At 34.1% G+C, this 26,413-nt stretch overlaps 1 protein-coding gene across 2 annotated transcripts in view; it reads right to left on the reverse strand.

Annotated features, from left to right (window-relative positions):
- Positions 1-2,545: 2,545 nt before the first annotated feature.
- The window catches only part of Cda5 (Chitin deacetylase-like 5), an 81,706-nt gene continuing 57,838 nt past the window's right edge, over positions 2,546-26,413 (reverse strand). The window contains exons 2-8 of one of the 2 annotated variants that reach the window (XM_043052532.3): positions 15,669-15,884; positions 13,123-14,071; positions 11,610-11,935; positions 9,865-10,177; positions 8,867-9,196; positions 6,624-6,927; positions 2,546-3,896 (exon numbers count right to left, since the gene is read on the reverse strand). In XM_043052532.3, coding sequence (XP_042908466.2) covers positions 3,414-3,896; positions 6,624-6,927; positions 8,867-9,196; positions 9,865-10,177; positions 11,610-11,935; positions 13,123-14,071; positions 15,669-15,884 — 2,921 coding nt within the window. In that variant the 3' untranslated portion in view covers positions 2,546-3,413. The remainder of the gene's footprint in view (positions 3,897-6,623; positions 6,928-8,866; positions 9,197-9,864; positions 10,178-11,609; positions 11,936-13,122; positions 14,072-15,668; positions 15,885-26,413) is intronic. The other variant, XM_016063742.4, reaches the window with a different exon arrangement.

Raw genomic sequence — 26,413 nt, forward strand, 5'->3', positions numbered from 1 at the left:
AAAGGGTTAAACTTTTAACTTTAAGGGGTTAAAAAATTTAATTTATGCTGTGAAAGGTGACAAATAAAATAATTCACTTGCAACATAATATAAATGATATAGGAAACTATTGGTGGTTCTTAAAGAGTTAAGTAATGGTTTGTAAACATAAGATTATTTATTTTCAGCTGTTACAATCGTCCCTTTACTTATTGTTACAATTGTCCCCAAGACGCCATTTCAGCTTTATTTGTTAAAAACAATGCTAGTTAATTAACAAAACTAATCTTTTTTTTTTTGAAATGTTAATTAAAGTGTCCACTTACGTATTCGGTTAATAATTTTTAGTTGTTTAAACAAAATTACTTTGTTACAATATAATATTCTAATACCAAAAAAAGTATTTACGTAGCGTGAAAATATCTTTAAATGTAACTTCTTCAAAAATACATAAAAATGGTTGCCAGCAGGGGTGTACATGTAGATTTATTAAATACACCTTGTGCGCCACCTAGGAACCAAATCTAGAACCCGACACTCGAAATTTTTGCTCTGTTACAATCGTACCCTGTTACAATTGACCCCACTCTCCCCTATGTAATTTAAAAAAACAATAAGAGAAAACAAATAATAAAAAGTTTATTTAGAAACCACCAAAAGTCCTCCGAAAATGGAGAAAATGTAATAAACAGCTGAGCGCTGTGTATGCCAACAAAGACAGTTCATTTCCAACAATATTTTTTTTTTAAATTTACATGAGAATGCAAAAAACCATTTTTGTTTTGAATTGTAGAATTTTTTTTTTACATATATCTAATTAACAATTCATATTAATTGTAAAACAGTCTGATATACGAAGGTCGTTTATTAATTCACACATTTCTTAATAAAAAAACATAGAAGTGGAACACATCTTCAGTTTTAGCGAAGTTGACCTAATAGAGATTTCACTATCGCTAAAATATGGTGTTTCTTACAACAACATTTATGCTTTACTGCTACAATATCCAAAACAAACATATCAATTCTCAATTTTTTTTTCTTTTTTGTAAAATTGCTGAAAATTCCCTCTTAAAAATTGACATTTTTAGTTAATATCTTTGCTAATGCTTTTTTTTTATCTAAATATATTTCCAAACAGGAAAAAAAAAATTTCCCTTATAGTTATAAAATAGTTGCTACCAACTACCTCCCAACACTTAATACTATTGTTGAAAAAATATTTTAGTCAATATTCAGTTCCCCCCCCCCTTTAATGAAGCTCAACGAATCGAAAATTACTTCTTACATTGTACGTCCATCCTTAAATTCTCCTGCATTTCATCCAAATTGCATATTTAGTTAAGCATAGCATATATGATAATTAAGTTAGATACAATTTTTTTTTTATGTAGTTACAATGCGGCAGTTTGTGTAAAATATACATTCAGAAACATACAATGACACATTCAAGAAGATAGTGCAATAAATTAACAACAAAGTTTGGCCAAAATAAAAAGTATTGTATTAGTTAAATATAACTTATCACAAAAGATTGAAGCTATTTACTATTTTTTAAATGTATTTATCTTAAAAAGTAGTTTTGTTATCAAAAAGTGTTGTAAATAGTTTATAATCTGTATTGCTTTTTTTTTAAAAAAAATCAAATAAATGTATTCGATATTCTTTATGGTTAGGGTCAAGTGTCTCAAGGTTACTCGATTTTTCCCACTTTTTTAGTCAAATGTTGCTGTCACCAACGCCCAGTGGCGTAGTTTTTGGGGACAAAACCGTCTCCGAAATTAATTAAACATTACTTGCATGAACTATTGTACGGTAAGTGTCATTATTAATTTTTTTTAAGATTTAAATGCTTAGATTATATATATATATATATATATATATATATATATATATATATATATATTAGAAGGACATAACTGATAACCCACCTCGAACATACATTAAAACTACGCTACTGCCAACACTTTTAGTTGATGCATTACTGCAGTGTTTCCCAAACATATGACTTTTGGGTACCCTTTCTAAAATTTTCGTAATGATGTGTACCACTAATAAAAAATGAATGTATTTTTTACTATAAAAAATTGCACAAAAGTTATAAACACAACTGGCTCTTGACACCACTAATTATTAACTGTTAACTCTGCAAAAAATAGCCAACAGAAAAATACGTAATCGTAAATTTTCATAGCTAGCTTTGTTTTTAAATAAATTTTTTGAAATTTTCGTTTGTTGCAAGATATTTCGCATAAGAACGCGTACCCCCACTAAACTGTTCCAGTACCCCTGGGGGTACGCGTACCACACTTTGGGAAACACTGCAATAAGAAATTAGAATATACTTGCGGAGGGAGAAGCAAGATTTGCCAAAATCACGGTAATGAAGAGAAGGAAATCGCGTAACCGTGAAGAACCTTGTGAAATCTGGACATTATGTTTGAATAACGAATTAATTCCTGTTCTATTTTTAAATTGGATCAAAGTTATCCTTTGTTAATATGGTATTTTTTTTCTTAATTTACTAAAGATTCTTACTTATGAAAGTAATTTTTTCTTTCTTCAGTTTAAAAAAAAAAGTAATTATTAAAGTAGGAAAGTTTTTTTGCTTCTCTCTATCCTATATAGTGATGGCATATTTTCAAGGTACTTATGAAAATATTGTGTGAGTTACAGAATCATTTAAATTGTATCAAATCTAGTAAAAAATGGTATCAAAAATGTCAATAAAATTATTTTTTTTAAATAAATCTAAATTGAACAAAAATATTAAAAGCAAAATTTTTTTTTTACAAAAGAGCTAATCTGGTAAACAATAGTATTAAAAACACAAATGAAATTATTTCTTTAAATAAATCTAAATTGAACAAAAATAACCTTATTGAAAGCACATTTTTTTTTTTTTTTTGACAAAAGAACTAATCTGGTAAAAAGTGGTATCAAAAATACTAAATCTAAATTGAACAAAAATATTAAAATAACCTTATTAAAAGCACACATTTTTTTTTATCACATACTTTGATACTTTACTTTTTACTTACAATAAAATATTCATTTGGAGCAAGGCAATATTTCCACGCTAAAGAAACTTTTTTTTTATCCTAGTCTTTGCTAAAAAACCTGGGCTAGGAATTTTGTAGTTTAATACACTCTTGGTAAAATAAATGATAAATTTATTGCTCTAACTTGAAACGAACCAGGATGTATTTTCTATTAATCTAACATACAATGGCAGACATTAAAAAAATTGTTTATAGTAAGAAAGTGCAATAATACAACTACTGAAAACGATAACTGAGAGATTAGTCTCCTTTTTTTTATGTATTTACATAATTTTTTTTTTTTTATGTGTGTTTGATGTGGGACAAAAACAACAACAAATATCGAATGGCTTGCAGAAAAGAATCATCACAATTTCAAACGAAAGAAGCACTTCAAACAATGTATACTTCTTCGAATCCAGTTCTTCCGGTCCATGGGAAGGTAGAAGGACATGGCTGGCACGTCTTTAGATTACGGGTTCCACCACCTTTGTAGTTCAGGTTGCAAGATTTCGGATGATGGCAAGGTCCAGGTACGTCAGGATCTTTAGGACACTGGAATGGCTTGAAAGAATGGATTTTGGACAAAGGCGTCGGATCTCGCATCCACTGGATGGCTTGCCAGTTGGTCACCATGTAGACGTCGTCCTTTGAGTTGATGTAGTCGATGAACTTCAAGTAACCCTTTCTGTAGTGCTGTGTGGTAAACCAGGCCGCGTGATAAAACAGTCCAAAGGGAGCCCGGTTCGTATTGTAGTGACGTTCGAAGTTCTTAAGAAGCATCTTGTAGACGTCTTCTGCATTATCCGGATTGGCACAGGCATCTCCCATCGAACAACGCCCTCCTCTATAGTCATTCCACATGACCATGCCGACCTGAAATAATTTATTTACATTCTATAACTATCACAGGTCTACAAAGTAAAATAAAACAGTTTGTTGGATTGGGTATCAATTTTTTATTTATTTATTGAACTAGGATGCTTGTTTTTATTTCTTGTTCGGCATGTTTCGAGACTGCATACGTGGTTTTCAGTACAAGTGTAACAGTTAATGAGTCTAATTATCGGAAGTTATATTATTTTATTCAAATTTAGACCTTGGATATTTCTCTGCATACGTGTTACAGAATTTGTGGGGCAAAACAAAATTTAGCATTTAAGTTGAACACAAAAGCTTTTGGTTTTTTAGTATAGATACTTTCTTACGTTTTGCACTTCTATAAGAAAATTTTTATAAATATAAATTATGTGTATAGCATAAAATTTTATTTAGTCCCACTATTTTTTAATTAAAACCCTAAAGCATCTAATACCAGGGGTCTGTTTAGAACAAATTTGGATCCGTTAACGGACCCTTCACAAAATATTTTAACTGAAAAACGGACCCTACACAAAATGATTTTTCTTTTAATCGGACCCTTCACAAATTTGTTTATTTTCATTATTGTTTTGTTAATTCAATAAACCCTTCCCATGGCAGAAAACAAGAAAGATGGATGTAAACGAATTAAGTTTTGTCTTCGGCAGACGCTTCTTCCTTTATTCGTCCGAAATGAATATTCTGCGTTCAGCAGTTTAGGCTTAATACCAAATATTTGTATGCTGCATCTCTAATTTAAAAGCAGCAATTACTGTTTATTTTTGAAAATTTAATTTTTTTAATAATAATTTTGCAGTGTTGAGAATAATGTTGTATGTCTTTACAATTTAAAAACTCCTTGAAAAATTTTTTTGCAATAACCGGACCCTATTTGCACAAATTCATAAGAGCAGGACCCTAGTTGAAAGAATGTGAGTAATTTTTTTCACACAAACCGGACTTCTCACAAAATGTCTGTCTGAACAGACCCCTGAATACACAGGATATTCCATATATATATAATATATTTGAAAAAAGAACATCAGGGGGTTACAAATTGATAGCCAAGCGGGAAAAAACTATTGAAACTTAAAGAATCATACAAGGAACTGAAAACCTATTTGGTTACGGGTGGAAACAGAAGTTTAGGTTTGTAGAAACACCTCCAAGTTTTACCGGGTAAATAAACTGGTTTAAAACACTTAACATTCCGCTTTTCTCGCTAATAATTCGACTGATAATGTCTTCTGTTTTCTCCTCCTGTTTTACGACCTTTTTCATTGCTTTTTTGATACCACATTTGACAAGGATTCTAAAAATATATATTGAAGTCATTAAAAAACACAATCTATTGGATACTTTTTTATTTTTTTTATATCCAAAATAGTTTCCTATCTCTTAGAATTTTGAGCTATTACTTGAAATAAAACAAATTGGAATATTTTATTTTATTACCGGCATTGAATGGCCGACCCATTTTTATGTTTACCACTATCTATCAATCAATCAAAGCTATTGGTGATGATGAAAAGTGCTACAATTTGCACATAGCCAATGAAAACAGATACAATTTCAAATGGAAGAGTTACAGCGACGCAGCCGTTAAGAAACATCTACGGACAAGGGGAAATTCAAAACATGAACAGTTAGAAAATTTGACGAAATTTTTAACAGTAAGTTAATCGAAAATCATTTCTAAAAAACACAAATACAGTAATTGCAAGAGGTTGCAAGTTTACCACTATCAAATGCTCAACCTCTTATCCTTGTAATTTTGAACCCAACCTGGAAGCTAAGGGCAAGCATTGAAACAAACTAGACTACGTGTGTGACTTCTTGATGAGCTTAACCCGCAATTTCTTTTCACAGGAAGAAAAACCTTCCACTATCCCGTGATCAGTCTACCACTGCACTGTGGGCCAGAAGACCATATCTTTCGCCAAGAGTCAAAAATTAAATTTTAAACTAAAATATGTGTAAGCAATTTTAATATAGCCCAAATTAAGTATTCATAATCATTCCAAACATTATAATGTACTTTTTGGACCGACGAGAGTACAATGCAATGAAAAATATGTTAAAAAAATTTTTTTTCTACGTAACTTTTAAATTTTTATTTCAGAAATATATATAGGAATTTCACCTTAATGTTACATTTTTATCAGAGTAATTAGTCTGAAATTATAGTAAAATTTTTCAATGTGTTGGATTAGTTAATACTCTTGACAAACTTATAGTTTATATCTTATCATTTGACATTTTACAATGTTTGAATGACTTTCGAAACTTATCTCCAAAAGTTCCACGAGGTAATGCTAAACTTTTTTTTGTTGTCTTCTTTGATGTTTCTTCTTTCGAATAGACCTGCCCCATTTTGCCCGTATTGCAAAGGTGGACTAAATATACCGAAAAACAAAAATTATGTTTTTTTTTTCTTCATGTTTTCGCGTTATTTTGTAATTAATTCGCGTTATTTTGTAATGTTGCTTCGGAAATATAATTTGCTTATCATTTTTAATATAAAATTACGAAAAATTATTTCATTGCTATATTTAATTAATTAAACGTACGATATTATTTTTTTTTTATTTTTGATCGCCATATTTCAGCCGCTATTTTGTTTTTTTTGGGTATTTTAAGCGTATTTCAAAATTTTAACTATGAATTCAATTTACCTGCACATTGCAGCTCAATTTGGGATATTTAATCGAAAAATCTTAATTATTCGGAAGGTTTACTTACTTCCCAGAGTCCCGGGAAAGACTTTGTAGGGCAGGGTGGTATAGAGCACTCGTGCCCCATGTTGTAGTCCAGGGTGTAAGGGTAGAATGGTGGATTGTTTTCGTGCACTGGCATGGAAGAGTCGTACGTGAAATTGTTGAGGTAGAGCATCTCAAACATGTTGTTGCCTCCAACTTGAAGGAAAGGAGCTCTCATTCCTCTGATATCCTCCAATTTGACACCCCCGTAAAGGTGGAGGATTTCTCGCTGACCATTGATCTCCTTTGACCAATGACTTACCGAAAACTTCTCTGGGTGACTGTGCCTGTAAAACATCATTCACTTTAGAGCATCAACCTTAACTTATTTATTCAATATCGAATACAATAAAAACTCCGATTTTTCCCCCTTCATATCAGATCAGACCAGACGAGTAAGAGTTCTGCTGTTTTCTTCAGTGTTTTATGCCAGTTATTGGCGATCAAAATGGGCTACAGGTGGCGTAGAGCAGAACTCTCTGCCTATTTGTAACACTTCGCACCATTAGCGTGTGGAGAGTCATAAGAGAAGTAAGTATGTTAATTTCTGTCTTGATTTTCAAATAAATTGAAAACTTCTAAGTTAGGAAACTATATGGAACTGAAAACTACAGCAAACATAATTCTAAAAGAAATATTCGTAAAAATTTTAAAAAATATTTTTGACATGTAAATATGAAAAATATTAAGAAAGGGGAAAATATCGTTGTACATTCCTATACAACTGTGGTGGAGAAGGGAGGGTCAAGACATGGAACCGGACATCTCCCCAGGTGGTATATTCGAGCCTTGAGATTGCGAATTAAAACATGGAAATCGACCCTGTATTACGTGCTACGGTAATTAGTTTGGCACCTACCTGTTACTCATCAACAAACAACAACAGTAATCACATTAAATTTAGTTGTTTATTTTTTGACTGTATATTATTTCCTATTTGAACTCTTGACCACTTGGATCAGTCTGCGTAGGGACCGAGGGCGCGCAGTACCAGTCCTCGTTAAACAGATCTACCGTAAAGTGCCCGACTTCACTCGCAGGTCGTCGGGCTACAGAAGCGGGAGTGGCATCCCCTCTGCGGAGGATCAAAATTGTGATGGCATGTCTTCGGATCATCCTCAGGGATGTTTCCCAGACCGTCGCCAATAGCCCATTGTGCAGCTCTAGTGCGACGTAAATGAACAAATCAAACCAATTGAACTCTTGTTACCTACACATGGTTACAAAATTTTTACTTCGCAATTATATTATTTGAATATCAAAATTAATATTTGTATTAGAATCAATATGAATTTTGTTTATAGGTTTAGAAGCTCAAAATATTTTTCATGGTAGAGAATATGTGAAAAATCATATGGATGGTTTTATTTCATAACCGTCGTTGAACAGCTGGCCCAATATTTTGGTTTACGACTCTTAACGTTCAACTCCGAAGCCTTGTAATTTTGGACCCATTCCAGAAGATAAGGAAACTCCTGGATCAAGTATTGGGAGAAATTTGCCTTCGTGTAGGACTTTTTGATGGAACTAACCCGCATTTGTGTTACATGGAGAGGAAGACCACGAGAACCTCCCACGGTTAGCCTCACGGCAAGGGGACTCTAGCCCATGATCCGTCTACCACTGAGGATATTTCACGTCAGCACTGTGGTCGGTGCAAGCCGGATGCGGAAATCGAATCGACCAGCCGTCGCCTTGATCGAACCCGGTTCATCTCATTGAAAGACAAACGCTCTATCCCCTGAGCCATCGCGGCTCCATATGGATGGTTGACAGCATAAAGCTAAGCGTAGATGACGCTAGAGGTTAAATTCGTCGTAAGAATGAGTAGTAACTTCTACTTCCGACTGATTTTTATGCCTAAACTTGAAAAAAACGCGCCCTCCAATGTTATTATACTTGGTAGTATTTTCAATAAAACGCGTTCCTTCAATCTTATTTTCAACGAAACAACAAATGAGTTTGATGAAATTTTCTTGACTATTTTAACTAATGTAATAGCACTATTTTAAACTAATGAAGAAAAAACTTTAAATTGATAGCTATTTTTTGTTTTAATACTATTTAACAACGCATCTACTTCGCGGATTTGTTGACATCGCTCCAGTGGGGATATATATAGCTTATTCACCTCCTTAGGCCTAGAATAATTTTTTATTCTAATATTTGTAGATCTTAAAATATCAAATCAAATACTTTGAGTATAAAAAAGAGAAATGCAGTTACGTGATGGAATGTGAAGCCATTTCGTGACCATTAGAATAAAGAGTCTGCACCATTCCGTAGTCTGTCCATTCGTGAGACACGTAGAATGTGCCAAGAATTGGACATCCATTTGGATTCTTTCGGTTGTTGAAAATCTCGCCGTACAGTTCATAGTTGAGGTCGTTCACAGCATCATCGAATGTGATGAGGACAATTTGTGGAACTTCCCTTGCTGGTATTTTGGCGGGAATGTCTATGGATGCGCATCGACAGTCGGGCAGAAAGCAATGTCGTGAATTGCATTTATCAGCCACGGTCAGTGCTCGTGGAGTTTGATACACTGGATCTGGCCTGAAAAGAAAATATGTATAACTCTACATTTTACAGTATTTACATAACATGAATACATTAAAAAATATAATTATTTTTACAAGGAAATAGTTTGCTTGCTACGATTTTGCCAAAGTTGTCAAAATGACGATAAATCTTCTATATGGTATACATAATACAAAATGCATTGTACTATATAATATAATGGGCGATCGAAATGGGCTGCAGGTGACGTAGAGCAGAACTCTTTACCTACGGTAACATTTCGCATACTTTTACCATTTTAGCGTGTGGAGAGTCATTGGGGAAGTAAGTTAGTTTCCGTCTTCATTTTCAAATTAGATTAAAATAATTTAAGTAGGGAAACTACATGAAACTGAAAATTACATTAAACTTAGTTCTAAAAGAAAGCGCCATGGAAATTTTAAAAAATATTTTTAACAATTAAATAGGAAAAATATTAAGAAAAGAGAAAATATCGTAGTATATTCCTATACAAATGAGAAGAGGAGGAGAGGGTCAAGACATGGAACCGGTCATCTCGCTAGATGGCGTTTCGATCGCGAATACGTTTTTTAATGTGCTCACCATTTTATTTCCTTTCCGCAAGGATTCTAAAAACGTATATAGATAGATTTAGTGTGGAACCCTCTTAAGGGAGTTTTGATTGATGTAGAATAAGTACTTACCTAAACGGAAGCCTGGGAAGGGGCTTAGGACCTGTTCTAATGGGAGCTTTTGTTGCTGGTCTACTGATACCAAATGGAAGGCCTCGTTTGGGAGGTTTTGTGGTAGCTGCCCGTTTGGTGGTTTTGGGTGTTGGTCTGCGTGTTGTTGTTGTTGTAGTAGTTGTTGTTGTTCTTCTAGTTGTGGAAGAAGGTTTTTGTAGTCGTATCACTACTTTTGGTACAGGACTTATGTTTTGCACATCTTCTTCGTTGTCATATTCTTCGTCGTCATAATAATACTCCGGGTATTCCTCGTATGATTCCAGAGAAGTTTCTAAAAGAAATGCAGGTTAAAAATTTAGTTTAATCTTTGATACTAAAGTAATATGAAGCCGCTGTTTGAATGATACAGTTTATATACATTTAAGATACGTTGTCGTATATGATCTCTACACGCATTCACAAGTCAGAAGAGCATTTAGTTAGATTTTTTTTTCGGTCTCTATTCTATATTTACGACATTCCTTTCAGGAAAATTCATGCTGATATAAAGAAAAAGAGAATTAACGAGCTTCTTTCTTTCTGTACTGTTATAAATTTTCATTTAATCCTTTCTTGACTAAGGAGAACAACATAAATGGTATCAAGCGGAAGACAGACTGATTTAAAAATTCTCAGCTTGCAGTGCCCTCTGTTGGCAACTTTTTAAATTAAACTACACTATTTCTGCATAAAATTTTTACAGCTTTCACAAAAAGTACACCGTATGTTTCATTCCTCTATCGTTCTTTGTTTCTGAGATCTCTAATTTTTAAACCAGTTAGTATTCCACTGGACAACCAGTAGATGAAATAGGCGAATCATTTCTCCATATTGGAGGTTCTCGACACATTGATTAGGGAGAATTATAGCGAGAATTATATCCTTATCATTTACTTACTTAATTCGTTAGTTTTTTTTCGTTTTAAATCGATCTACTAGCATGAAAAAAAGGAATCTTATGAGGTGTTGATATTTGAAGGTACCTTACCTTCAGTAAAACATTCTCGCAACAATCGAAAGTGGGCCGGGGGGAAGTCGTGATGGTTGCTCCACAATTTCGTGATCAACGACGTGATGATGGCAACAGAATTAGCATTACAGATCAAACGCCTTTTTTACTTCATAGACGAGTTGATACCCATCGCCCCAGTGATCGAATCTCAAATCATTACAATGGCAGTTCAATGCCTTAACCACTAAATTATCGTAGCACCACCTTACCATCAATCTTATATAAATTAATCATTTGATGCTCAATAGCAACAAAAATGAATAGTAAAAATACATTAGAAATCAGAAAATTCTACCATTTGATAGATTGCTCACAGTTAAATGATCTAATTTAGATTGTTAAGACAGGTATCTATAGAGACCTATGTCCCGCAGTGGACTGTTCGCAAAAACGTGGTTCCCAGAGTAAAACGCCAAAGTTAAGCATCACTGGTGGCACATCAGTAAGTGAGTGTGTGACCACTTTGATCAGCCTGCCTAGGGACCGAGGGTGCGCGGTATCGATCCTCGTTAAACTGTTCTACCGTAAAGTGCTTGACTACGCAAGCAGGTCGTTGGGCTACCAAAGCAGAGGATCAAAATTGCGATGCGGATCATCCTGAGGGATATTTCCCAGACTGTCACCAATAGCCCATTGAGCAGCTCTAGAGCGACGACGAAAGATTAATACCTACCTGTCTAGATGCACACACCATAGTATTTTGTCGAATTACCTGTTTTGTAGGCTGGTCTTTCTACGGGCGGGGAATATCTCGTAGAGGTCACTTTGGGTTTATTGTAGTTTCTCTCGGCTTTTCTCATGTCGCTGTCAATAAAAGAATTCAACCTGTCTGGGAGACTGATGGATCTGGGATTCGTTCCAAACTGAGCATCCAAGCTGTCACCACCACCATCCAAAGATTGAATTCCGGTCTGAGGTCTCGGGTTAAGCGTGTCTCTATCCTTAGAGTTGTACACAGAATTGCTATTTGAAGTTCTAGTTCTCACATTGCTACCGTGTGTTGGAGCAGCAGGTCGTATATTTCTTGTGTGCGATGGTCTGTTAGAATAATACATTTTATTAGAAGAATAGGAGAAAATTATACAGTTCGAACACTAAACATAACCGGTCAAATAGCCGCTTAAAAACTTTTGCATCGAAAATGAGCTTATTATCTTATCGTTTTTGCACTTTTGACTTCATGACTTTTTCTAACAATTATACATAGTTAATATTCCATAAGTAGTTTTTGTTTTGTTTCGAATAATACGTGTCGTATACCTATATCTACCACAACGGGTCATTTGACCTGGAGAACAATTTATTGCTTTATAAAGGTTACCAGATCAGAAATAGAACGATGTAATGCGTGTTCAACTTATTGTATTCTATTAGTTGCACATTTCTGCAAAGACTGTTGCGTAGTTAATTCAATCAGAATAACTGGGAATTCAAATTTCAAGAAAGTACTTAAAGTTTTAGCTTGGCATTTTTGTGTCAGAAAAAGTGACCAAAACTAAATGTTTTGGTTATAAGCTTACATTTTATTTTGATAGCTTTACTTCATTTCTAAGTAACTGTTAGTTTTTACCTAGAAAAATGTCGAAACAATCAAGACAGCGCAAGTTCTTAGAAGAAATAATATTAATTATAAGAATAATTATACGAGTTATAACTCTTATATATTCTTATAATTATAAGAAATATAATTCTCACATATTCTTATAATTATAAGAACTATAGAAATAATAATAATTAGAAGAAATATGTTTGCGGAAAATGTACAATGGAAACTCCCTGTATATGTAAAAAATGCTTTGAGCAATGAATTAAAAATTCTTATTCTTTGTGTTTGCTATACATAAAAATTGGAAATATACAATTTTGTTTAAGTATAATAAAGTTTTTTCAATTTATTTCCTTCCTAACATCCGTATTTTATACATTCAATCAAGAAACTAAGTCCGGTCATTTGTCCGGCTATGGTAAAAATAGGTATAGATTAAGTGTTGGTATGTTTAGTGTTAAGTGTTGGTATGTTTAGTGTTAAGTGTTGGTATGTTTAGTGTTAAGTGTTGGTATGTTTAGCGTTAAGTGTTGGTATGTTTAGTGTTAAGTGTTGGTATGCTTAGTGTTAAGTATTGGTATGTTTAGAGTTAAGTATTGGTATGCTTAGAGTTAAGTATTGTTATGTAGATATGTTTAGTGTTAAGGTATTGTTATGTTTAGTGTTAAAAATAACATACCTGGAATCTTCCCTGAAAGGTCTCGGCTGACTTGGATAACCACCTGCACTGGGCTGATCTCTTGAACTATAATTTACTTCACTATTAGTGTTTCTGGTGTTGGGTGGAGGATTTAGCACCAGGCGAGTAGGACTTGGTGTTTGGTGGTTGTATGAGGAGCTATGGGGTTTGGCATTATTTGACGAGCTCGGTGGTTGGTGATTGTACGAGGAGCTATGGGGTTTGGCACTATTTGACGAGCTCGGTGGTTGGTGATTGTATGAAGAGCTGTATGGTTTGGCGTTATTTGACGAGCTAGGAGGTTGGTGATTGTACGAGGAGCTGTATGGTTTGGCGTTATTTGACGAGCTAGGTGGTTTGACGCTTGGCATTGAATTAGCATTGTATGGCTTGATGGTATATGAAGAAGAGGGTTTAGGAGATGGGCTAGGACGGAGTGTAGACACAGTGACTGGTCTGACATACAGGTTGTTACCGTTTCGGAGATGTTGGTTGACCATGATGTGGGGTTCTTCCAAGCTACTCTCATCGTCTTCATATTCATTATCATAGTAATCATCATCATACTGATTTCTTTTACCACTCGTGGAAGAATACTGAGGGTTGGGAGATGTTACTCTGTAGTAAACAGGTTTGAAGCTGGCTGGAGGTCCAGTGCTGTAGAGGTATGGCCTGGTGCTGGAAGTGGTTCTACTGGTCATATAAGTAGACGGCCTGAACATAGACGGTCGAAAGTTGCTATTGTTTCGAACAAGAATGGCGTAAGACTCGCTGAGGGAGATAGGGGGCGTATACCGACTCCCGATTCTGCTGTCCTTGGTTGGGCGAACAGGAGCAATCGAATTCAGACTGGGTATGGTGTCGCTGTTGCGATAGGAAGATCTGGATGGTTTGCTGGTTGGTTTAGTGTAGGTGCGTCGTCCTGACGACTCCTCGCTGCTCACTGAACCTATTAATACAAATTGACATCATTAATAGAACATTTTGTTTCAAATAGACATGTTAGAAATGATGTTCCATTCAGTAATTTGAAAATGGTTTGGAATTATTTGCCAGAAAGCATGTAAACCTTACGGCAACCTTGTGTCGGAACTTTCTTTTTAGTGTCACGAAAATGTTTGAACTAAAAACCTTTTTTCAATGAAGAAAAAATATTGCAGTTTCAAACCTTTCATCCTAAAAGGATTAAAAATTATTTTTTAAAGCACTGTCACTTCGGTAAAATGGTCATTTAGGCCCATAATGACGTCACACTAGCGATAGGATCAAACTAAAATTAGCGATAGTCCATTAAAATTTCATGAAAAGTGGATTTTAGCTGAGCATACAAGACGTTGCAAAAATAAACCTTATAATGACCTAGATTTAAGATTATTTTCACCTTGAGACTAGCTTTATTGAAGGATTTTTATCACTCTTGAAAACCCTAAGTCAACCTCGATTTAAGGTTTTTATATAGAAAGTTGTTTCCCAAGGCTTCGGATTAGGGTAGTATTTAATTTTTATTTAATAAGTGGCAAATGAAAAAAAAAACACTTCATTCATTTTTGTAGAGTTTTCGTTTACATTATTCACTTTTTAGCCTAGGAGTAAAATTAAGCGTATATAAATCAAATCGCATTGCTTATGAAAGAATTGTTGCAAATAATGCATATTTTTAGAACATCTCTTTGAAAAGAATTTCAAAATACACGTACAAACCTAGATTAAAATAAAATCTCATGAGCGAGCTCATGTTGGAAAGCGATTTTTATTCAGCAGAATGTTCGATTTCAAAATATGATTTGTTTTAAAAAAAAAAACTTTATTACATTTTGCTGCACATAACTCTGCACTTTTTCTAAATCATCGCTTAGCAGGCCGGGATAACCTGGTTGGTAGGGCACTGGTCCAAGAGTTCGCGGGTTCGATCCCCGCCGGCCCCGTGTAGTAAATGGTGACTGATGCACGTTAAATCTGTCGAGTCGCAAAGTCCTCCATGTTCCCATAACAAATCAAAACCTCTGGAGGTATTGATCTAGGAGTTTCCTTGTCTTCTAGATTGACTTAAAATTACAAGGCTACGGAATTGAACATTAGTAGTCGTAAATCCAAAATTGGGTCGGCTGTTCAACGATGGCTATAAAATATAAAATCATCGCTTAGCAGCCCTGGTGGCTCAGGGGATAGAGCGCTCGCCTTCCAATGAGGTGAATCCGGTTCGAATCCCATCGATTCGAATTCTGCACCCGGCTCGCACTATCTCAGTGCTACCGTAAAATATCCTCAGTGGTAGACGAATCATGGGGTAGAGTCCCCTTGCCGTCAAGCTAACCTTAGGAGGTTTTTGTGGTTTCCCTCTCCCTGTAACGCAAATGCGGGTTTGTTCCGCCAAAAATCCTATACGAAGACAATTAACTCCCAATAATCTATTCAGGAGTTCCCATGTCTTCTGGATTGGGTCCAAAATTACAAGGCTACGGAATTGAACACTGGTAGTCCTAAACCTAAAAGTTAGGTCGGATGTTTAACAGTGGTTATAAAAGTAAAAAAAAGAAGATACTCACTACTACCACTACTTTCGCAACTTTTGACGTTTCTGGGCCAGTCGCACATGCGCAGATCACTGTTGAAGTAAAGTCCCGGCGTGCATTTGTCGTGGAGGGCATCTCCGAACACGCAAATGAAGTATTTGTTGCAGTCGGTGGAATCTTGGAAGTATCCGAACTGCTGTGGACACCTGAAGGCATCTGTGGCTTTTTGACACTCAATTGGGATCACAGCTGTAAAACAATTTTTAAAAAAAGTCATGTTAATAAACTGACCTGTTATTTTAAAGCATGGTTAAACAGTATGCAAAAATTTATAACAGTACCTATTGCGGCCTACTTTATGTATAGACTTTATTTGGAAAAACTATGAAATAATGAATTCTGTTTTTGGTGATCAGCCTGCGTAGGGACCGAGAGTACGCGGTATCGGTCCTCGCTAAACTGTTCGAGTGTTAAGTTCTAGATTTCGCGCTGTGGTCGTCCGGACTACCAAAACAGGGGAGCCGTCCCCTCTGCAGAGGATTAAAATTGCGATGTCATGTCTTCGAATCATCCTCAAGGATGTTTCCCAGACCGTCGCCAATAGCCCATTGTGTAGCTCTAGTGTGACATAAATAATGTACTTACCTACCTACCAGCATTGTTTGAGAGTTTATCACAATTTTTGAAGAGTGAAATTGATGAATGAACCTTTCTAAAATAATAAAACTTTACTCCAGGCAACTCCAAAGAGTTAGATGAGTCATTAATTTATTCAGAAAAACATATCTATTTTTTTAAGCGTTTCTACCTATCCTTTTTTTTAATTTGTATAAACTTATTGAGTGTATCATAGTTATAAACATGTATCAACATTGCCTAAAAGTTATTTATGTCATTTGGTACTTATCGCTTATAGGGACTAGGCTCACCAACACGTAAGAACAACGTCACTTTTTGAATTTAAAAAAAAAAAAAAAAACACCGTCTACTGCCTGTTGGAATTTATAAATTACAGAAAACTCTTATGAATGGTAAAATTAAGCAAACATTTAAACACATATCACAATAAGAAAACTGTCTAGAATATTAAGCCTGCTAACACATCGCCCCGCAAGCATAACATAAGCGGAAGGATACACCGGAAGTTTTCTAAATTTCTTCCGGCTTTAGGAAGCTTGTTATTGATTACATTTAGTCAACCATCCAGACAGGAGACGTTGAGTTTGTGATTGGTAGCCGAAGACAGAACTAGTTCAGTACCTTACTGTTACGGAGCACGTCTGAAAATTTATTTTTCCTTTTTTTAAAATTAATTTCAAAGAATTAATTTTAATTTTTAAGATGTTGCCCCGTGAATCATGAGTTGTGTTTTAAGACAAAATTTTTGTCATGTCTCTTTGAAATAAGGTTTATTACGAGAGTCTTGTATAAAGAAGCACGCAATTGTCCCCATAGCAAATTCCACAAATAGAAAATTTTAATTCTATTCCTTTTGGCGTGTTGAAGCTGAGCTCAAACAAATAATCAGCTTTTTTATTCTAAACAAGGGTCTTCTTATTTGTAAGAATAAGAATGAAACCAAGCGATATCAGATAGTGTGAATCGTGAGAAAAATCTTAAATGTGCTAATTAACTAGTGCAGACGATATTTTAAGTTACATAATTAGATGCCAGTGATGCACTTTCTTTGAATAAAAGTCCCTTTTTTTGGAAGAATTCTTAATCCTTGAAATATTAAGAGTAGCCGCATTTATAGGGTTCGTACAAAGTACTTCAGCCAAAATTTGGGAGCCACGTAAGAGAATTATACATAATAGATTAAAATCACCGTCAACCCAGTAATTATATGTTAATAATAAAAATAATATGAAAAATACTTTTAATTACTATTATGCAAATACATTAAAAATGCCTGCTAGTGGAAATAAAAAGAAAAACAGCAGCGGTCGCCATAGCAACGCGTGCAATGACGACGCATGCGCACTGTTCACTATTACTCTTGAAAACAGTAGAAAAGTGCATGGACGTCATCAAATTTAAACCAAGACACATTTTGCCGATGGGTAAAATGTTAATAAAATGTTTGACTACTTCCCACAATGAGTATCAAATTCTCTTCTAATTTAATTTATTTTCTTAGAAAGAATTTCCTTACATTGTTGAAAATTTCAATTATTTTTTTTTAATGAAGAAAGCTTTTTGTTATCATTTAAATCCGTTAAAATGGATTTTTAGGTAAAAACCTTGAATTTGACTTCTGAGAATAGTATTATAAGACTTTTGTTCGTATAAGAAAAGAAAAGCCTGCACTCGAAGGACCTCAAATCGCGTAACTTAGTTCAATTACCAGTCGGAGATCTCTTCTAATGTGGGTTACCTTGAATTTAGAAGATAAAGGGATTTATTTTTTATTTAATGGTCAGAATTTTTATTTCCGTTCATGAAAACATTTCAAAAAAAGTAGAGAAAATCGTTTAAGCGTTGCTCGATAAGAAAGATTATTTATTCAACTGATTTGGTGTCTGTAAACCAACCGCCTCTGGCATGGAATATTTTTATTTTTTTTTATTTCGTAGAATCTGAAATAACATTAAAAAATGTGTTAACACGGAGCATGGTGATGCATTTTTTTGTTAACATGAAACAAAAGACATGCATTTTCCGAAGCTAAAAATACGATTTTTGCAACAACAAAAAAAAGAACATTATTTTGCCACAATTGTATATTAACACAGATTGGTTTAAATGAACTAATTATAGGGAGATTTTGCAAATTTACGTAAGTAGATTTCAAGTAATTGCGCATGCGTCAGTTCTGCTGAAATACGCATGCGTCCGTATACTCTTGGATCAAGTATCGGGAGAACTTAGCCTTGGAAGACTTTTTGATGCAACTAACCTGCATTTGCGTTACAGGCAGAGTAAAATTAAGAAAACCTCCCACGGTTAACCCGACGGCAAGGGGAATCTAACCCATGATCCGTGTACCACTGAGGATATTTTACGTCAGCACTGGGGTCGGCTGCGGAATTCGTATCGACCAGTCATCGTTGGGATTCGAGCCCGGTTCACCTCATTGGAAGGCTCTATCCCCAGCTCATATTTCGAAGATCAAAAATCTGAACCAGCAGAATGTTTATTCAAATAAAAATAGGATTTTTTGCTTCATTTCAGAACTCTAAATATAATCTGAACAAATTAATTAGCGTTAATTCAGGTGAACTCCTTTAGACCATTAAGATGCCAAGGCAGTGAGCGAAGAATCCTCTATTCTCCATTGTTTATTATTCTGTTTATCCTCCATTCTGTTTATCATTGTTAAATACGCAAAAGAGATTGTTCAAGAAAGTTTTCAAAAATAAACACAAAAAGCAGAATATTTTACATGTCTTCAAGGAGGAAGAAGAAAAAAAAAGAAATTCTGTTTAATAACAATGTAGGATGAGTGGATGGATTAAGGTGTTGGTCAAGCTTTAAATTTACAGAACCCACCCTTTCAGCGTGGGTGTGGGGATTTTCCTTTCTTTCTTTATTATTGTTTTTTCCAATGCCCACCTGGAGAATGACCTTTCATCGAACAGGCACCTGAAGGGCAGATTATTTGGCCACTCTTTCAGGGGCACCATAGTAGGTGGGCCAACGTTGCTCCCACAGTAAGGATAGATAGTACAGAGAATGAAAGAACATCCATGTCTTTCCCGGGATTCAAACCCAGAACCTTTCTGTTGCAAGGCCAGTTTCCTGATCCCTACGCAGGCTGGTCGGGGCTTATTTATTATTATTATTTATTTATTTATTTAGAAAACAGTTAGACTTTAACAGTATTTTGCAAACAGTTTTTTTTTTTTTCATTTAAGGGACTGAAAAGAAAATTGCATGGAGCATTCATAATTTTATGATGTACGCTAAGTTCATATGATGCGCTTAGTACAAAAAATATGCAACTAAAAGTGAACAGTAAAAAAAGTATAAATAAACGTGAGTATAATATAAATAAACTCGATCCAGGAGTTCCTTTGTCTTCTAGATTGGGTTCAAAATTACAAGGCTACGGAGTTGAGCATTAGTAGTCGTAAACCCATTGGATCGGCTGTTCGACGACGGCTATAAAATAAAATTGGAGTGATTTTATTTCTAATCCGCACTCGTGATCACATTCCTCTTTTCAGAGATTGGGGAGTTTTCCTCGGAGGATGTCTCCTCTTTACACACCATTACTACAAACTGATTAAAATCGAATAAAAATGTTTCGCTGTTGAAGGAAAATCATATTTTCCCAAAACCCTGTTTCAACACCATTAAGATATTAAGATATTCCTTTCCAACAAGGATTTCTTTTTCTTCTTTAAAAATTTATATCTATCTGAGCACGATTTTGAACAGCAGACTGTTTCTTGAAAAGTCGAGAACCACACCTCATTCAAGATAGAATAAAAACAAAATTGTTTGACCCAATTTCGGGCAACGCCTTTACTTGAAATGCAAAATTTGCTTAAAACACTTTCTTTCCTTTTGATCCAATTTTAATTTTTCCACGAAATGACCATGACCACTAGAAACCACTTTTAATCAAACAATAGGCGGTGTAAAGAAAACATATATAAAGCATGTGGGTGGGGTTCAATTGTTTGTGTGCAGCCTGGCACGCGTAAAAATAAATAAAAATGGTGTTTATTTTCCTCCTCTTTCCGGCCCCTATTCTACCTTTACCTTCATTAAAAAAAATGTTTTGACTGATATGCCGAATTTATCAATTGTTAGAAATAACACAGGGTGCGTAGCAAAAGATAAGCACCTTTTAAGTACTTTTTAAGCACTCAAAAAATATTGGTAAGCACTATATATATTACCGGAATCCGGCATTCATTCGGCATTAGAAATCCGGCATTCTATAGAATGCCTAGGCATTGTATATAATGCCTAAAACTAGCCAGCAATGTATGAAATGATTTATATTTCACACATTTCCTAGGCATCCTACAGAATGCATAATGAGAAACCGGCAAAGTATAAAATCTTCTGTGGCCATGGTGTTGAAATTGATATTTTGTGCAATATTTGTTTCGAAACTGAAAATAATTGTGACTTAAATGTGGAGAATTTATACGAAAATTTTGTTTCCCTTAGTAAGAAAGGCATAAATTATGTAAAATTTCAATTTTTCTTTACGCATTTTGAATTAATTTTTTTTAATTTCTCTCTCATTAAGAATAACATTTTTATTTCTGAGAAATGCGCATCATTTACATAATAACCTCATCAGGACTTTTTTCTCCATACTTTGCCTAAATAGCATTTGTCATTCTATAGAATGCCTAGGTATTCTAAATAGCATTTGTCATTCTACAGAATGTCTAGGTATTATATACAATGCCTAGGGAAAGTATCTAATACTTCTCATATTTCATACCTTGCCTAAAAACATCCGGCATTACATACAATGCCTAGGCATTTATAGAATGCCGGCGTTTCATACTTTGCCGATAACATATAAATTAGCAAAATGCAAAATAATTTTCAAAGACTTTACACGATCATGAGAAAATAACTAGTTTCTGACAAAGAACTCTTTTCTTGATTATATTATACATTATAAAAAAAAGAAGATGTTTTTCGGTTCGATATCAGGCGGTGGAAAATAAATGAAGTCCGAAATGGAGAATATCTTGCAAAATGCAGCAGAGTTGCACATTAGAGTGCAATAATCTCACCGAACCCAGCTCAGTCGACGCACATGTGGACTTCCAGTATTTCATCGAACATGTAAAATGATAGGCGCTTTCATACGCTATGGACAAGCGGTAAGCCAAAATAGATTGTCGTTGAATGAATTGTGAAAACGTTGAATAGAACAATGTGAAAAGCACGCTTTTGCATAATACGTGGCGAAAATCGACATGGTAAAGAAAAAAAATCTCATTTTTGAAAAGGGAAAATTAAGCGCTTTTTAAAAACACCCAATGAAAAAAGTACCTTTAGGGGTTTTTAAAAAACAAAAATCAAAAATAAGCACCTTTAAGCACTTTTTAAAAACACTACGCACCATTTAAATTCTTAAAAGTAGCCTTAGTGGGTGAAACAGATTCCGCCTCTTTTACGAGTTACGAAATTTTTAGACAATGCTCATTTAAAACAAGAGGTAGCTCGCTCATCTCCAATGAGTCACCCAGGTTCGAATACCAACGATGGCTGGCCTATTCGAGTTCTGCTCGCCGCTCAAACTGCAGACGTGAAATATACAAAGTGGTAGACGAATTATGGGTTCGGCACCCCTTGCCGTCAGGCGAACCGTGGGAGGTTCTCGTGGTTTTCCTCTCCGTGTAACGCAAATGAGAGTTAGTTTCACCAGAAAATCCTTCACGAAAGCAAAATTTCTCCCAATATATTCTTCAGGAGTTCCTTAGTCTTCTGGATTGGGTTCAAAATTACACGGCTACGGAGTTAAACATTAGTAGCCGTAAACCCAAAAAATTGGGTCGGTAGTTCAACGACGGTTATAAAATGAAATAAAATATAAAATCAGTACAAAAATATCTTAATATATTTTAGTATTAAGAAAAACCCTAAGTTAAAAAAAGAAAAAAAATTCAGACTCTAAAAATAGTACGAAGCTTCTTTCTCTAGTAACTGTTTAACAGAATAAGGAATATTTTCCTAACATAAAGTCCTCCTCGCCGGCTAGTTTATTTTGATGCTTGATCCAGAAGTTCTCTTGTCTTCCGGGTTGGGTTCAAAAAAATACAAGGTTACGGAGTTAAATATTGATAGTCGTAAATTTATGGTTATAAAACAAAATAAAAAAAAATCATGCATGTTTATATACCTCTAATGAAATAGAAGTATTTTCTTATACTGCAATGAAGGTAAGGAAAACAATTATACATCTTAAAGTTTGAGTACTACTCAAAATGAGGAAAGAAATTTTTAAAAATTTTTATCCAAGGTATTGCAAAATAGAAAATACGCTCACTTTATTGTTTCTTTCATTATAGTTTTTATTAAAGTAACAAAAAGTCATGTACATGGCATAAAAAATAAAAAAAAAGAACGGATCCCCCTGAATAACTTGTGATCTAATTGATCGTTTTTTCACGTTCTAGGACTCAATCTTAATGGTTTAAGGGAGTTATTTCAAACATGCTAATTGGTTATTTCAGTTGCGAAATCAAACATAAAAACGTAACATTCTCTGAATAAACATACCTTTCCCTGGGTGTTGGGTGTATTCGGATTTCTGACTCCCCAAATTATAGGGGGTTGCGTGGAAATAGGGTCCCTATAATTTAGTCAGAAGAGCGGACCCCTTCTTGTAAATTTTATTTTTAGCTTATTTCGTTATAAATCGAGAACTTTTTAAGGAAATTGAAATAAATTTTCGCACAATTACAAAATTGTTTATCTAAAGATTGATTCCATAAAACAAAAGACAAAAAATAATTAAATAACTTTTTTAATTCGACGGAGAAAAGAAAATTTTCTACAAAAAAAATAATAAACATCTATTACTTTTTTGTTGTTTTATTTAATAATACTCGAAAACATTCTGAATTGTTAAGGCATCCAATTTCTTATATCATTTTAAAGAATTTAATTTCAATGGCAAAATACAAAATTTGGGCGAAATCGATTGTAATGTGGTCATAAAAAAGCCCACACCCTCTTTGCGATTAGACTGACTGCCTTAAGAATAAAATAATAGTAGTATAGTGAAACCTCTTCTTAGCGACCACTCTCTGTTCCACATTAAAATAGTCGTTAATAAAGGTTGGTCGTTCTTAGAGGTTACCTCCGTTGGTTTCAAAATGTAATCGAAAGGAAAGGTATAGTTTGTCTACGGTAAGAACTCCCCCCGACACAAAGTCTGAGATCGTCTGCTGCCATGGAAACAAGAATAGTTCATTACAGGGAGGGTAGCTTTTCTTCACTCTAGGGCTAACACAGTAGACCGGAGAAATAGATTCCCTTTCTTTCGCCAACTCCACATCCCTACATGAAATAGTTATACCTCGCTACCATAGTCACCGCCACTGATCCAGACGAATGGCTAGGGGTGTTCTTACTTTAGACAAACTATACATGATATTTCGCAAGCGATTTTATTTTTAGTTAGTGTCATTTTCTTGGTGCGGAAGTTCTGGCTGCATGAAAACCCGAGACATGAATAAAATTTAGCGTCCATAAAAATGACCCCTAATTATATGTAAAAAAAAAATTACCGAGTATTCATGATGAAACTATTTTAAATAAATAAACAATTATGTTTTTTGTTTAAGTTTGCATTTAATTTTTATATCATTAAATTTAGTTAGCTTTAGAAAATGAGAAGAGGATTTTTTGTGATGCTTGTTTTTTTCTAAAATAACTTTTTTTTTTCTAATTTAACTTTCAACTCTAAAAATAAATCATTTTAGCGTCTAATTGCAACGAGAGGTTGTCGATCTCTTTCAGAGATAGTCAAAAAGAGCTCTCTAAATAAGAGCCACTCACAATTATTTTGAATACATTTAAATCTACTTATTTGTTTTATAAATATTTTTTTGTGGTTGATATTTTTTGCTCATTAGACTTCTTTCGTATTTGGTGCGGAGGTTTGCCGGGGAGGTTTTAATGGTCTCTCACAAAGGTTTTCTAAAACACAAAGTCTAAAAAAATTCTGCGCCTCCCAAAATTCGTCGTAAATAAAGGTGGTCGCTATACAGTTGTGGAGGTTTCACTGTATAATATTAGGGGGAGAAAACTCGATTTGAACATTAACAAAAAAATTAAAACTAAAAAATTAAATTAAAAAGTTCGATCGCTGCTCTGGTAGCTACATGGAACAATTACTACGGATGGTTTGGGGCAATTTTAATGACGTTTCAGACCACTTTTTTTAATTTAATTTCTTTTGCCAGTATTGCAATTTTTAATTTTTTTTTCCTTCTCTAACGTAATCAGCCCATGCATCTAGAGATCGAAAATTAGAGGGGTGTGCACCTAAAAACACTAAATTTATTATCCAGAGGTTCGGTAACATTGATAAGTTTAAACTTAAATGTTAATTTGCTTAAAAAAAAGCCGACCAGCCTAAGTAGGGAGCAGGGAGCTGTCCTTGCATCAGAAAGGTTCTGGGTTCGAATCCCGGGCAAGGTATAGATGTTCTTTCCTTCTCTGTACTATCTGTCCTCATTGAGGGAGCGATGTTGGTCCACCTAATATAGGGCCCTTGAAAGAGAGGCCAACAAAATCGCCCTGTATATGCCTGAATTGACGGATGTTAACACAGGTGGGCATTTGGAAGAAAAAAAGAAGAAAAAAATTTGCTTAAAAAAAAACTGCTGGACCATCGTTAACTTTTCATCGTTTTGCAAGTAAATTGTAGAATATGGAATGATTATCGAAGTACGATCTGCTGGCAGATCAATACGACTTAGGGCTAGACATTCATTTGAGATCAAAAAGTAATGAGAGACAAAAAGATAATTTTTTGCTTTATCTAACTTTAAACACACTGACTTTTAGAGCTTTTTCCTGGTTCTTAGAAGTATAAACATTTTTCAAAATAAATTATTAAAGCGAAACATTTAATGCGCATGCAAACATTTTTTATATATACAAAGTGCCTAGCCAAATTATTAAACGCACTGCAGTTTTTTAATAATTGCATGTTTACATGTTAATTTACATTTTCAGGAGATTTTTTATATACTTCATATTTGTATTTATTTTTAACGTATTGCATTGCAGTGTTAACCAATTGATACACGAACGTAAACAAGTGCAAATAGGTTTCAGTTTTCAATTTTTTTTTTAATCAGTTGTTTGCTATTTTTTTTAATTATTATTCCCCCCCCCCCCCACTTTTTCATATGTCTATAATTTTCCTTTGTTTTATCTTCATTTTGAATATATATATATATATATATGTTACCGTTAAAGTATGAAATTCGTTATTTTATAGAATACCTAGTTATTCCATGAAATAACTGATCGTGTCCGTTAAAGTGTAAAACTCTCTTGTATTTCATGGTTTAACTAGTCATTTCATAGAATAACGATCTTCAGCCCGTTAAAGTGCAAAATAATCTATATCATATATCTCGCGCGACAGTTTAAGTTTAGGTACTGGTCAGGGATTTAAAAAATGTTCGTGTAAAACCCAGTGTGTCAACAAAAAATGTTTTTGTTTTAGAAATAATGTTCTTTGTAATTCCAAATGTCATTTTAGTAATCCTTGTTGTAACAAATGATTTTATGGTACGTTTCCATAAATTGCATAAATGAGATAAATTGCTTCGTTTTCAATTATAGACATATGAAAAAGTGGGGGGGGGGAATAATAATTAAAGAAAATAACAAACAACTGATTAAAAAAAAATTAAATATTTTTAAGAATAATTTTATTTTAAAAATTTTTCTTCTTAGTTTGTCATTAATCTTCATAAATCTTTTTCCATATTTTCCCAATATTTTAACTATATATATATATATATATATATTATCCAATAACATAATAAATTTATCTACTTAATGAATTAAAACAAATTAAACTTTCTGAACCGAGCGAAAGTCGTGTCCCGGTTGGTGAAACAATTTCTCGCTACCAGGAATTTCCATTGAAACTCACTAATTAACGACGATAACAAAACAAAGTGGTCAAACTTGCGAGCCGATTTTTTTTACTTCTTTCCATTTCTCGCTCAACCAGTCAAAAGAGAAAAAGAAAGTGAACCGAAATTGTTAAAAAAGTGTCTAAAGCGTAATATTGAGGTCGCCCGACTTAATTCGTTCTAATCATG

The sequence above is a fragment of the Parasteatoda tepidariorum genome, chromosome 6, assembly GCF_982258835.1.
Source record: "Parasteatoda tepidariorum strain Cologne lab strain chromosome 6, Ptep-v5.0, whole genome shotgun sequence".
In the NCBI taxonomy this organism is placed as follows: domain Eukaryota; kingdom Metazoa; phylum Arthropoda; class Arachnida; order Araneae; family Theridiidae; genus Parasteatoda; species Parasteatoda tepidariorum.